The 15,534-nt window shown below is 38.7% G+C and overlaps 1 protein-coding gene across 1 annotated transcript in view; it reads left to right on the plus strand.

Moving 5' to 3' along the window:
* Positions 1 to 15,534, plus strand: part of LOC123806514 (S-adenosyl-L-methionine-dependent tRNA 4-demethylwyosine synthase TYW1) — a 181,116-nt gene that overhangs the window by 23,072 nt on the left and 142,510 nt on the right. The window contains exon 8 of the mRNA XM_045819700.1: positions 12,385 to 12,502. Within this exon, the coding sequence (XP_045675656.1) occupies positions 12,385 to 12,502 (118 nt within the window). The remainder of the gene's footprint in view (positions 1 to 12,384; positions 12,503 to 15,534) is intronic.

A 15,534-nucleotide genomic window follows, 5' to 3' on the forward strand; every position in this document is an offset into this window, starting at 1 on the left:
AAGGATTAGATGAAATGTCTTTGGGGAACAGTCATTCATATAGTCTTCATCCTTGAAACAACACCACTGAGACTTGCCAAAAAATAAATAGTGGAAAAAAATAGTCCACAGATTATTTACAAATTACAAATGGAAACATGTACTTTTATAAGTGGAGTGATTAGGTGACTCCTATCTCTACCAAAGAATAAATTTAGCATCATCATTTGCATTAAAACTTGACTTTATGCACCTCCTGATATGATGTGTATAGCAAGATGTATACAATATCATCTATGCAGTGTTGAGTCAGAAATGTTTTAACCTGAATCATCTTATGGGGAAATGAGGACAAATCCAAAATGTGGGACAGCCCATGAGACAACTGGCCAGGCTCTTTAAAGAGTCAATATCATAAATAATAGCAACAACAATAAAATGGTGGTGGGACTGTTCTAGGATTTAAAAAAGACCAACCCAATACATTGTATAAACTTTGACCTTGAATCAAAGAGAAAATGCCATTGTCTGGACATTTGAGGATATTTGAAATGAATTTTTATTAGATAATATTGGATTTAATTTTTTTCTTCCTTTTAATAATGGTATTATAGTTCTGTAGGATCATGTCTTTTTTAGATGAATAATGCAGTATTTTAAGGGTGAAGTGCCATGGTGTTTGCAGTGTACTTTCAAATGCTTCAGCAAACTTTTATTTACACACATACACACAGGTGCATTATTTATGTATGTGTGCACTGATGGATGGATAGATGGGTAATGATCAAGCAAAAGTAGTGAATCCAGGTGAAGAGAATATGGGTCTTTATCGTACATTTCAACTTTTCATAGGGTTTGAAATAGAAGGTGTGAGGGGAACTGCTTTCCCTAATGCCCCCTAAACAAAACAAAAACACCAATGTCAACTGAATTATGAACTTTTAAAGATACTGCCATTTGAGAATAACTTCTATTTTTTGATAGGACTAGTTGGTAAATGAATACTTTTGCATTATATAAGGTCTTAAGTATGTATTTCTTGCATATAATGTGAGGGCCCTCTGATTTTACTTGGGGTGGCCCCATACTATAACAAATGGTAATTTAAGGGAATAAATTGAACATTTATTTAATGTTGCTTAGTTAATTTTTTTACTATAAATAAACATACCTATAATAATGAAAATTTAGAAAAGAGGGAAAGGACAAAAACCTACCAGTAATTCTATCTTCCCAGAAAAATCACTGTCAGTATTTGAAATATTTACTTAAATTTTGTTTTATGTGCATCTAAATTTCTACTTTATTATGAAAATGTTTATCATATTCTCATGTAGTCTTTATAACCTCATTTGAAAATCTCACAGAAAAGTCTTTTATTTTTTTAAAGATTTTATTTATCTATTTTCAGACAGGAAGGGAGGGAGAGAGGGAGAGCAGTTGTCTCTCATACGCCCCCTACTGGGGACCTGTCCCACAACCCAGGCATGTGCCCTGACTGGGAATCCAACCCAATTGGAAGTTCACAGGCTAGCACTCAATCCACTGAGCCACACCAGCAAGAGCTCTCACAGAAAAAAATATATATATATATTTTTTAAAAAGACACACGTTTGATGAGTTTCTTTTCTTTTTCTTAAAAAAAAAAAGATTTTATTTATTTATTTTTAGAGAGGGAAGGGAGGGAGATAGAGAGATATCAATGTGGGGTTGCTGGGGGTTGCTGGGGGTTGCTGGGGGTTGCTGGGGGTTATGGCCTGCAACCCAGGCATGTACCCTGGCTGGGAATCAAACCTGCGACACAAAAATCTTGTAAAGGTAATGAATACTGAGATTGCTTTTGGAAGTTACAAAAGCTGCTTTATTTTGACTTTTACTGTCCCTTCCAACCTGCACAGGATGAAAACTGTAGCAGACTCCATGACTTTTCTGATCCTTTTTGGAAATAAAGTATTATGGGCACTTAAAAGTACTAAGTCTTAATTTGGCAGTAGAATGTATAGTCCTATGTAATTCTAAGTAATACTAAATAAACTAATTAAAGTTTCTAATTTAATTTATAAGTGAACTTTCCCCCTATTTATTATCTATTCTCTGGCCTGCTAGCTTCCATTTTGGATCACTTTAGGAGTTGGAGAGTGGGTGGGAGGTGTGCAGGAGAGATAGAAATTGGAAAATTATTACTTGGCGCTGTCATAAGATGACTTTGTGCGCTCTCTCCTCACCAGGTGTTTAAAATGGACTCTTCCAGGCAGCCTTTCCGTTGCTTCCCTGGAGACATTGTGCATGGCTGTCTCCCCACCTGACCCCTTGCGATGAGCAAGCGTACACCTCATGGTTGCTTACTCCTTCTCTGAGCCCCGTATCTCTGGGTTCCCTCCTTTGAGGTCTGTTATCTGTTCTCTTCTCTAGTTGCCATTGGTCAGGATCGAAGGTCTCCCGTACCCCAACCCTGCTCCTGAAGGACCACCTCCTGAGTTCTTTATTCAGGGAGGACAGGCTGGTTCCTACCTAGCAGCAGTGCTTGCTGAAGCAACTAGTCAGTTAGTCCTCTGCTCTCTTGATTCCTGGGCAGGAGTCATTCACACTGAATTGCCAGAGTAACATAGCAGTTTCTTCAAGGGGCCTTTTTGGAACCTCTTCCCTGGGGCTTGAGGTAAGGGTCAGGTACCCACCCCCACAGCCTCTCTCCAGTTGAGGCAGAGAGTGGAACTCAAAATACCTTACCAGCATTCTCCAAAGAAATCTTTAAAAATCCTTTCTTGTTATCTCCATACTCTCTACCCTTTTATATCCTGGATGTGAAGGAGGCATTTTTAAAGTTGTTAAACTGGTTCTTAGATGTTTTCTTTGAAAATTTATAACTTGATCTGACTTTTTCTTTGGAATTTTATTTAATTTAATGCCCTGCTTACATATGTTTCAAAAATTCAAAGAACACAGTCCCCTGTCCCTATTTTCCTCAGTCTGCTTTTCACAGGTAATCACAGTTCACAGTTTAGCAGTAGTCTTCTGTGTACTTACTGACTTAAAAACACACCCATGTAGATAACTGTTTCTCTTTCTTTTTCTTTTTTTGGTTACACAGATGGGATCATTTTGTACTCTTAAGTTTACAGACTGCCTTTTTTCGTTTAACATGACAATTCTGTCTTATAGCTCTACCTAATTTCTTTTAATATTTATGTAGCAATCCACAGTTATGTCCTATAATTTATTTGATTCTTGTTGATTAATGTTTAGGTATTTTCTAATTTCTATAATGAACATGCTTGTTCTTACATATTTTGTGGCTGGTATAAATTTGTAAAATTGAAATTTCTAGATCAAGGGAAATTTTATAGTTTGATAAATATTTCAAAAGTGCCCTGTAAGACGTTGAAAACGTTTTCATTTTCTTCTTACAGCATAGGAAAGAGTTGAGAATGCCTATTTACTTTGTCAACCCCACGGTACTACCAATCTTTTAAATCTTGACAACCTGAAAAATAATAACCTGATTTTAATTTACATTTAATTTTGATTGAGATGCAACACTTTTTTTCTTTTCTTTTTTCTCCTGTCAGCCATCTCTCTCTGTCTGCCTGGAGTTAGACAAACTACAGAGTCTGATGGCACAGTCCCGAGACTGCTTTCACTAGTGACACTAATGTGGGGGATTTCTAAAAATTATCCTCAGGTTGAGGATTTGCTAGAAAGATTCACAGAACTTACTGAAAGCTGTTGTCTTCATGGTTGCAGTTTGCTGCTGGGGAAGGGTACAGAAGTTTAGCCAAAGGAAGAGACACGGAGCAGAGTCTGGAGAGCATTCATGTGTCGTCCCGAGGACATGTTAGCATGCCAGCATCGGTGTGTGACAATACACATGGAGTATTGCCGATCCAGGAACTCATCTGAGCTTCGGTGTTTTTGCTGGGGTTTCACTGGGTCGGCAGGACCGACCGACTGACTGACCGACTGCCCATGTGGTTGCACTCAGTCTCCAGTCCTCCATCCCCGCTTTGGCCTGAGTCACCTCGTTAGTGTTCGCTGTCAAGTGCAGTCTGAGGGGCCCACCATGAATGCTGGAATAGGTACTTCTATGACTCAGGAAGTTACAAGGGTTGCAGGGGTGTCCAGCCTGCAGCCCATGGGCCGCATGCGGCTTAGGATGGCTGTGAATGTGGCCCAACACAAAATTGTAAGTTTACTTAAAACATTATGAGATTTTCTTATGATTACGTGTTGCAAGTATTTAACATGTGGCCCAAAACAACTCTTCTTCCAGTGTGGCCCAGGGACGCCAAAGGTTGGGACACCCCTCGTGGAGGTTACTTTCCAGGAACTGGGGACAAAGGCTGGACTTCTCTTTGGGCAAGACCAGATTCTTTGCTACACACTGTCCTGTCTTCGTTTCTGTGTTGAGTTGTTTGACTTCCATTGTAAAGCTCATAACCAGTAAATATTCTGATGAGCTATAATATCTAAAATTATTTTCTGAATTTAAAATTACCATCTATTCTCTTGTTGTAGCAGTTTTTTATTTGTCTCCTAATACTTCTATGTGTTGGTATTGTTTCTGTCATTTTTAATAGCTTTTATATTTCGAAACCATGGCAAAGGAGCTTTTAAAAATGACAAGTGTGTGGATATAGGTTCCAGGCCTGACCCAGCTGGTTTGTAACTTGTTAATCTTAATTTCCCTACCCTAATCCCCTCGCCTGAGAAACGTGGGCTGCAAACTCTGTGTTCCTTACAGAATTGACAGAGTTGTGTGAGTCAGATGAGACGTGTACGTGACAGTGCATTGTGTCTCTAAGAGCCTGACAGATGTCAAGATGAGAAGTTTGCTTAGACATTTTAAATTTGCCTGTACAGTTTTCTAGAGTTGATCATTTAGTCTGTTTCAGGTTTTCTGCTGTTATAATTAGCGCTGGTCTAGACCATTTTTACTTTTTAAGAAATGTATTTGTATTTTCTCAAATACCATGTGATTTCACTCATATGTGGATCTAATGAACAAATCGAACTGACAAGGAAAATGGGGACAGACTCATAGATGGAGAGCAGATGATAGACAGCTATTGGGGGTGGGTGGAGGGTCGGGGATAGAGGGACTGAGCAAAAAGGAAAAAGGCCTCATGGACATGGACAACAGTGTGGTGATTGCTGCTGGGAGGGGTATAAGGGGACTAAATGGCGATAGAAAAAAATACAGTACATATTAAATTAAAAAATATATTAGTATCTTTAGGTTATATTTTCCCCAAGTTGATATACTAACTAGATCAAAACAAATGTATAATTTTATGCCTTTTAATTAAAAATCTGAGTAATTTTCAGTGGTAAAACAGGATAGATTTCAGTGCCTGAGATAACTGATTTAGATAGATTTCTGGATTTTTCTACCAAATTAAGAGACTTAAAGCTTTATATGTAGTAGGTGAAGAATTTGGAATAATTGTTTCCCAACTCTTTTGAAGCTTGATTGATAGATACAGTCTAGGTTGTACAATGTGATTTTTGATAAGGTCATATATAATGTGATGATTTGATACATGTATGCATTGTGAAATGATTACCACAGGTTAACACATTCACACCTCACATCGTTCCTGTTTTTGGTGTGTGTTTCTTGAGAACACTTAATATCTAACCTCAGCAAATTTCAAGTATACAATAAGAGTTTGGAATAATAGGTGGTTGCATTTTTTCTTTGCTCTTTTATCTTATTTGCATTAGAGGGCACTTTTATCTTATGTCCATTAGAGGGCACTGGAGAAAAGCACTAATGAAAAAATTGGGCATCCATCTAAAGTATTATTTGAAATGAAATGATTTTGGACTTCATTAACTTTAAGAAGTTGGTTTATGATATTTCAGGTTTCTAATAAAAAATCTCTCATAAAACATTCGATCTGGGAAAAAACTATTTTTTCCAACTTCATTATGACATGAAAATAAAACACCAGATTTTGTTTTGCATTATTGTTTGGTTATGGTAGAGTTTCCAAATATGTCTTGTTTTCATTTTATATTGGATGTAATAATATACCAATATACTAATGTAATATACTAAAGTCAGTGATGGATGTTGACTACTTGGCTCTTCTTTTTCAGATTTTTTTGGCATTTTCTTTGGGGTTCATTCACACGTAGTCCTGAGCCACTTTCTGCCTGATCATTGTTATGCATCACACTAGATTGCCTGAGTTGTTACTGTGGAGGAAACTCTAGCATTTAAGAGCATTGGGTCTAGAGTTGGGCCAAAACACTGCTATTATAAGACCTCTTTTTGAATAATACTGACTTTAATGGAGTCATGCTATCTCAGCTTGTGTGTTTATTGGCAAGTAATTTCATTCTCTGTGCTTCAGTTTTCTCATCTCTAAGGTGGGGGATAATAACAGCAACTGCCTTTTGATGTTGTTAGGAAGATTGTCAACCTATGGTTGTCAGCACCAGTTCAACACTGACAGGAATTCCCAGTTTGGGGTGTGGTGAAGAAGGAAACTTTATTCAATGCACACAGCTCAATTGCAATACTGCAAAGCTGTGGAACAGCTCAGTGGTGTTACAGCTCACTTATGAAACAGCACAGATGTGGACAGCACCACCGTGAGGCAACCCCTGGGGGAGACCCCTCTAGAAAGCTCTGCCTGCTCTGCCTGCTGTGCTCTGCTCTGCTCTGCTCTGCTCTGTGTCACTCTGGTCTGTTCTGCTCTGGTCTGCTCTGCGTTAGTCTGGCCCTCTTTAGTTCTGTGAGATATATTTAGCATTAGGGCTCCAGTGGGGGAATAATCTACTTTTGGGTGGAAAGGGAAAGTGTGCTGCTAGAACCAAAGGGGAGCTGACTTATATAGAGGAAAGGAGGGACTTCCCTGATTGCCCGTAGTCCCTGATTGGTCTGTCCTCATGTAAATGAGGACTCCAAATACTCACAGTTTGGCCCAAAAAGCACTGGCCTTATTGCTCAGAATGGAGCCGCTGTCATTGGTTGGTGATGATGCCAACGGGGATATAGCTGTGTGGCCCTGATTACACAGGGAAAGTCTGTCTTATTGGTTGAAGTATGGTTCCAGGAGCTCCTTTGTAAGGGCTGGTTCAGACTGCAGGGACACAGTGCAGGCAGGCAGACAGCTCAGTGCAGGCTTTTCCGTGAAGTGCGGCTTGCCTGAGAGGCCCCTGTTTAGAAACTGCTTCTCGGCTCTGCATTTAACTTTGAGCCAGTTAGCCACCAGGAATCCTTGATAGGTATCTTTCTCAGTGTACACAAGATTAAATAAATTCATCCATCTAAAGCCTTTACTTTCTTACCTGCCACAGAATATGTACTTGGTAACTATTAACTGTTACTGTATAAAAAGGTGTCTTCAAATGGGCTGCGTTTGGTTCAACTAGTATACCACCGCAGTGTCTACCTCCCTGCCTTGGTCTAAGGTCTAAGGTCTAAGCAAGGTCTAAGCAAGGTCTAAGACAGTAATTCTAAGGCCAAACAGAAATTGAAGGGTGGGAGTGATGTTCAAAATCAAGAGAGCTAGAGTTTGAAACACTGGAAGGTTAGGAGGACAGATACAGAGGGCATGGTCTTCTAGGGAGCATAGCATGTTTTGGGGAACTCTATAAACAGTTTTGTGTGTGTAGAATCGAGAGGGGATGGGGATGTGTAGAGATGTGAAATAAAGAAGGCAAGGGCAGGATTCTGCACTTGATCTGAGCCCAAAGGCTGAGAAGTGATGGGGCAGGACCCTGGAGGCCTTTTCATGCTTTGTCACAGGCGTGAGCTTTATTCTAATGGCATTGGGAAACCAGGTGTTCACTTGATGGGATAGGATGAGTGGGTGGGGTGTGGGGAGGGAGGATGTTCCAGCGTGCAGGTCCACAGTGTTAGCAGAAATCAGAGTGCACATGGGGTTATCCTACTCAGCACTCACGATGGCCCTGGTACCCATGCTGCCGTCATCTTCACATCCCACAGGGTGGGAAACGGGCTGAGAGAAGCATAGCGGTTTGCCCGAAGTCGGATGGCTGGAGAACCATGAGTCAGGAAGGGCCTGATGATTTTAGTTTGCTTATTTTCTTTTTCTCTCATGTTATGGTGATTTGTAAATGTAAAGGGGATTGCTATATTTTTTCCTGCAGTAAGTAAATATTGCTAAGTGCTCCCCACAGCATGTTCTGGTTAAGCAGACAAACAGTGATATCAGTATCATCAGTATTGGAAATAAATGGTGAATACTTGGTAATTACTCACCGGAGAACTATTTCCATTTATAAAAGGATTTCAGTGTGTCCATTTTGGATGATAAAGTTGCAGAGTACAGCAGTGGAATAAAATGAAGCTAGTTCTCCTTTCATAATTATTTTTAGGGCTTCCAATGTTTTGACTTTTCACAGAAACAAAAGGTGACATCCCTTCAACTTCAAGACACTGCCTGTAAATCAGCCTGCTCACCGTGAACTCCTTAATAGTGAACTTAATAGTGAACTCCTTAAGTCAGGTTATACAAAATAGAATCACTGGGCCAGAGGAAACCATTTTAAAGCTCTTGACACACCCAGTCAAACTGCTTCAAAAAGTTCACAAAGCATCCTTAAGACGTAGTGCACACAAAAAGCTTTGAGTCCTGTTGAAAACTGGTCATTTAAAAACTGAGCTCTGATGAGTGAGTGGTATGTAGGGGATTCCTTTATTAGAGAGAGAGGGGAACCTGCAGACGTGGGGTTAAATTGCAGGAGGTGAGTTTTAATTACATCTGCAGAAGACTCTGATGTTGAAAGTTGTGAGATCTAGACTGAGTTACTGAAAGAAGTGAGATCTGTTTTTTCTAGAGCCAGAAATAGCTGCCTGGTGGTTTTGAGTCATTTATTCATTTACTGGCCAACATTCACTCTGAATGCCCACCCTGTTGTAGCATGGTTCCAGGTTTAGACAGACTGGCTGTACAGAAAAATGACCTGGAGATTTGGTATCCAATGTCTTCTGCGTGAATTGGTAAGGAAGGGTATTACCTGATGGTAAACGAGGATCAATAAAATAAACAGATTTAAATGAACAACCAGCAACACTTTTTTCCCCTGTAGAAGAAATGTATGCTTTGGTAATGAAAAGCTTGTTTGTTGCAAAGCACCTTTTTGGCATCATCCAGCTAGATGGCATTTTACCTTAAGATCTTTAACAAATCACCTTTTTGCCTTGTTTCTATCATAGGCAGTTTTGGGGTAGTACTGTGGTTTCTGGGATGATGGTGTGAAAATGAGTTAAGTGACATTGTGTAATATCTTTAAAAAAATTAGTACTACTTTTTGGTCCCATTATTACATAAGATTCATATAGCCTATTTTGTTTATAAAGAACTTTTCATGTATCTATATTCATTTTCTCAAGTGCCTAGGAAGTTACCTCATAATCAGGTTTTCTTTTGCATGTTGGGAAACAGCAACTTGGAGAGGGTGTTTCCTTTCCAGGCAAGTGCAATGGGTTTGGGAGCTGGGGAAGGGGTATGAGTAGGGGTTGGACACAGGCAGACCATTTAGTTCGGCTGTTGCAGTTTTCCCTTAGAAGAAACCAGGGCTTTGGGCAAAAGCAGTGGCTTTGCAGATGCGGAGGACAATGTGCTGCTGGGAATGAGAACCTTGTTAAATTGGTGTGCAGGAGAGAGAGGAATAAAGAAAGGTTGACCAGTTCTGGGATCTTTATTTATTTCTGCTTAGGCTATGTAACAGCTATAAAAAAATAACAATTCATAGGTTCTAGTACTTGTTATATTGTTTTAGTGTTATGATCTAGGTAAACAGTGAACAGTATCTACAGATAGGAGATTGGAATTAGAATTTGAATGGTGCTTTGACTTCCTTTGGGAGTGTTATGAACTGTTGTATTTCTTTTCAGAAATGAAGTTGCTGCTGCATATGGAAGATAGGGCTAAGCTCCATAGAGGCAAAGAATGATGAATGTTGTTTTTCCTGAATGCTCAAGACTTTTAATCACAGCCTCTGATCTCTTTCTGTATTAACTTTGTGTCTAAATTATTGATTCTGGAGTATCTACACTCACATTTTATAATAGATAATTTCTCTAGTGCTGGGACACAGACTGTGTTCCATTGCCATTCTTTTAAGAGTATATTAATTTCATAGAGGTCAGAAGGGTTTTTTTGTTATAAGATGGTGTCTGTAGAATTCTGAGCACAGTGGCCAGAGGCCAGTGTCATGGGCTGGGTCCAGTTTTTGGTTTATGTGGTCTTTGTGATAAGCAAATCAGCTGGTGATGTTTTGTGGTGACAGTGCCTTTCTAGAGTGAATGCTGCCACCTCCTTTCATTTCTTGCATCATTAATAGGGACTTATAGTAACTTGCTGTGGAATTATTTCAGAGACATTTAAATGCGGTCAAGGTCAAGGTTGGTTTCATTTTGCTTCACCACAAGACTTCCTTTTCGGTTCACTTCTTTGATTTTAGGTCTGAAATAGACTTCAAAAAAAAAGCAAAGGATTCTTTTTTAAAAAAATATCTTAAGATAACAACTGGATCCTTCTAATTTATTAAAAATGCCCAGCATCAAACATTACTTTTATGATAGATAAGAACAAATGATTGATGTTTGTTTGTATGTTTTTTCAGTTCCATCTGAAAATGTGCAGTTGAGAACTCTACTAACAGAAGCCGAATTGTTCGTTAACTTTGCATTTTGATTATATTCAGTGGTTTAGAATGCTGACCTTTAGAATAAATCAGACTAGCTTGGTTTGTTTCCCATTTGGTACATTTGACTCTCGAAAGTGCTTCTCTTTAATTTTTATTATATATTTTTTCCATTACCATTTAGTCCCCTTATACCCTCTCCTTGCAGCAACCACCACACTAAAGTGCTTTTTCATGGACGCCCTATTTTAGAGCAAGTTGTTAAAATAACAGAGGAGGTAGAGAAGTTAACTCTGAATTTAATTAGTTTACCTTTCTTTGTTTAAAAAATGTTTAATCTGTTTTACATGTTATGTATAGAGAACACTGAACCTTCACGAAGGTAGACAGAATGATACAGTGAATCCCTATCACCTGTTGCCTAGCTTCAAACAGGAACCGTCCTCCCTTCTGTATTTGTTTGGTGTGGATCACAGACACAATGTCATCTGTGAGGTGTTTTCATTTTTAGGCAGAGAGGCTACTACTGTGAGTCTGTTCATGGGTTCCCTGGGGGCTGTACATTGGAAACGGGCAGGCACTGAGGGTGGTCTAGGGCTTGGTGATAGGGCTGCTGCCAACGTGAGTTGTTTTGAATTTCTGTAGCTCTTAGGTCTGATGAGTAATTTCTTTAAAGTGTAGTGCAGGCTTTGTGTGTTGTTTCAAAAATATCGATTAGCCCTCTACCATCTTCCAGCAAGACATTGCGATATTTTTTAAAAAGGTATATACATATAGCCCTGGCTGGCGTAGCTCAGTGGATTGAGCATGGGCTGTGAACCAAAGTGTTGCAGGTTCGATTCCCAGTCAGGGTACATGCCTGGGTTGCAAGCCATAACCCCCAGCAACCGCACATTGATGTTTCTCTCTCTCTCTCTGTCTTTTCCCCCCTTCCCTCTCTAAAAATAAATAAATAAAATCTTAAAAAAAAGTATATACATATAATAAGATTCAAAAAGAGAGGGAGAAATCAGTGCAAAGGGTGGATGAGGGTCATTTTATAATCTGAAGCCATTTACAGAAACTACAAGAGACGCATGGTGCGAGACCTTATACAATGGTCGGAGGTGTACTGTGGAATTTTCTAGTGGTCAGAGTCAGAAGGAAACGCAGTCAGTTTTATCCTTCAGATTTTTTTCTGTCACTGAAGACAAATTTTCCTCATGGGATCTTCTAAAAGGAGCCAATGGGGCAGCCGGTGGAGGTGGCAGAATGACTTGGTTGCTGGGCATATAGTTGTTTGGGCAGCCCAGAGTTCTCTTTTGACTTGCGTTTGGGGTTGCAGAGACAATAACCTGTAATAGCTATAATTGACTGAACTCCATTGTCAGGCACTGTGCCAGGTGATTTCGTTTTATTTAATCTTCACTACCTTCCTGCTGTATAGATACTACATTCCCCATTTTTCAGGTGAGGAAATTGAAACTCAGGGAAATGAGTTGCTGAAGTTACACAGCGGTTTGCTTCAGTGTATTAAAATATTTGACATATAGATACATGATTATTAATTTATGTTTTGTGGGTGTATGTATTTGAGTATGTAGTTACTTTTTTGAGGAAAAAAAAAGGACTGGCTTGTCTGTAGATCACTGACTGGAAACATGGTCACTTTTGAGAGAACAGGGTTGTGGGCCATTGTTCACAATGAAGCTTTTTATCCATGCTTCCTGTTCGTGGTTGTTGTGCTGTTATTTTCATTGCACATTGCCATTTCTGGCTTTCATTCTTTTTATTTTAATACAGAGAGAAAAGGAGCAGCAGGAAGAGAAAACTGGTTTGTTCAGGAACACGGTGAAGAAGGAAGCCGGTGAAAGAAGAGCTATGATAACTCCTGCTCTCCGAGAAGCCCTTACTAAACAAGGTGAAAACCCTTGAGAATTGTTATAATACTATGTCCTTAAGCATTCTAATTTGATACCTAAAAGCAGAAGCATAAAATAAAGATTGCCAAGGGGAAAGTTGGTAATGGAGCCCTTCTGTTGCCCAGCATTTGTGTTACTGTGTCAGTGTAGCCGTCTCAGGAGTCACTGTCCCATATCTGTGACTCACTTGTGTGTTGGCCGCCTGGGCCAGCAAATTCCTCTTGGCTTGATTTATTGGGACGTTAGCATCTGTGTGGCTCAGGTAGGCAGGCAGAAAATGCCATCACTGGCTTCTTTACTGATCACTGTTTATTAAGGGAAAATTATTAAATACAGAAAAAAGTATTGATTTTACTCTGTGCTAATTACCAGTGTTTTATCTAGAAGTATGTCTGGATTTTTATGGTCATTCCTTATTAAGGAGGCTGTAGTTGAATGTACAAATAATACTGGTTTTCTGTAGAAGAGAGAGGAGAATTGGGAGACAATAGATTGACTCCCCTCCCTCCCTCTTTCTGTTTTTATTGAGAACCTTTTATGTGACAGTTAGAGCAATGCAGAGAAACATAATGCAGTATTTCCTTCAAAGAACCATTGTTAGCCTGTTAGAGGAGACCAATAAGAATATACCAATTATATATGTAATATATGTGTATAAATGTTATAAATATTGTGCATATAATATATATAAAGTCTGTCTTTTAATTTGGATATATAGACGATTTAAAGTAATTTTTTTAATAATTCTGTTTTATGTTCTTTGTTAGATTATCAGGTGTTGCACTGCTTTGCTATTTAGTGACTGCTTGAGGTCTATACCACATCTCTTTGTCATATCAAAGAATGTCTGTGTGGTGGTATGCCACTTCATGCATAGTGAGCAACCTTCAGTAGTATACTTCTTTTTTCTCCTTCTCAACCTCTGTGCAATTGTTATCATACATTGTACTTCTTACATAAGTTATAATCGCTATACTACATTGTTATTATTTGTTTTGGTTTAGTCAGTTATTTATTAAATATTTAAATAATTAGAAACAAATTATATATTGACTACTGCAGCTTTTCATTCCTTTGTGTAGATCTGAGTTCTCTCTGATAACCTTTTTCTTCTTCCTGAAGGACTTATGTTAGCATTTCTTACGGTGTACATTTGCTAGTGATGAATTGTGTCAGCTTTTGTATATCTCAAAAAGGCTTTACTTTGCCTTCCTTTTTGAAGGATATTTCGATGGACATAGAATTGCAGGTTGACGACTTTTATTGTCTTGTTGTCCTGCTGTTTGTTCACATTGCTTCTGATGAGAGCTCTGCAGTCATCTTTTGTTTGGACCTTTGAATGTAATTTTCTTCACTCCCTGGCTACTTGGAAGATTTTCTCCAAAGTACTGATTTTGAGCAGTCTCATTATAATATGTCTTAAGGTAGTTTTCTTCATGTTTCTTTTACTTGGGATTTCTTGAACTTCTTGGTTCTGTAGATTTATAGGCTAGTCAGATTGGGACACATTTTGTCCATTATTTCTTCAAATATTTTTCTGTCACCTCTTTTCTCTCCTCTTCCTTGGGGATTCCAATTACATGTATCATAGGCCACTTGAAATTGACCTAGAACTCACTGATGCTCTTTAGGTCTTTTAAAATTCTTTTTTTCTGTCCTACTTTCCATTTTTGGATAGTTCCCATTGCTGTGTTTCCAAATTTAATTTAGTAATCATTTCTTCCCTAATGGTTAATCTTCCATTAATTCTATCTAGTATATATTTTATAGTAGTTTTATAGTGTAGTTTTCATTTCTAGAAGGTCATTTTGGGTCTTTTTATATCTTTTATGTTTCTACTTAATTTTTCGAACCTAGGGAACACAGTCATAACTGTTTTAATGTTCTGATCTGTTGACACGTGGGTCATTTCTGGGTCAGTTTTGGTTGCTGGGTTATTTTCCTCATTATTGGTCATGTTTTCCTATCTGTGTGCATGCTGGTAATCTTTGGATGTCAGATCTAATTTTACCTTATTAGGTGTTAGATATTTTTGAATTTCCGTATACATTCTTAAGCTTTGTTCTGGGAGTAAGATAAGTTACTTGGAAATAATTTTGAGCCTTTTGATCTTTTATGACTTGTTAGGTGAGAACAGACACAACTTTGTACATAGCTACTGTAATTATTTCCCCCATTGAGGCAAAATACTCCTGTGTACTCTGCCCCATGCCTTGCGAATCTTGAGGTTTCCTGTCTGGCTGGCAGGAACAGGCACAGCTCCCAGCTGACTGTGAGCAGCAGTCATACCTCTAATCCTGTCAGTATGGTTTGTTCCCACTCATGGGTAGTTTTCTTTCACATATGCACTAAGCAGTACACAAGTACAATACTTGTAGGATTCCCCTGCAGACTCTTGACTTCAGTCTCTAGGTAGCTTTTGTCTCTCAGGTACTCCATCCTGCTCACTCTAGCCATGTGGGCTCTTCATACTCTCACTCCCATGTCCTCAACTAAGGGAGAACACTGCGCTGGCAGTTGCCTCCCTGCCTCAGGGACTGGAAACTTTTAAGGTAGTAAGATTGGGTAATGGTAGGGTTTGCCTTGTTTGATTCCCATCTCTCTGAGATCACCATTCTTTGTTGCTTGATATGTCTTATCTTGAAAACTGTTGTTTTATATATTTTGTCCATTTTTTGGTATTTCTGGTAGGAGAGGACACCATCTGTTATTCCATCTTGTTTAGAAGCAGAACACTGCACTATGATTTTCAACGACTGCATAATGTTGGCTTATCTTGGTGTGGTCAGCCACAGGTTTCTCCATTCTGTACAGGTTTTTTCATACCTATCTAAATGCAAAATTTTGTAGAACCCTCTGTATCTTGAGAGAGAATGATATAAAGAACTAATATCATAATATAATGTAATATAATGTAATATAACTGTGTGGTTTCTATAATAGTGATATGAATACCACATAATGTAGGAGTCCAAAAAAACTAGAATTTTGTCTGGGAATCTTTTAAATGTTTATTCTCTGTATGAGATTA

Source organism: Phyllostomus hastatus, unplaced genomic scaffold, assembly GCF_019186645.2.
Source record: "Phyllostomus hastatus isolate PE091 unplaced genomic scaffold, TTU_PhHast_1.1 phas_scaffold_385, whole genome shotgun sequence".
In the NCBI taxonomy this organism is placed as follows: Eukaryota; Metazoa; Chordata; class Mammalia; order Chiroptera; family Phyllostomidae; genus Phyllostomus; species Phyllostomus hastatus.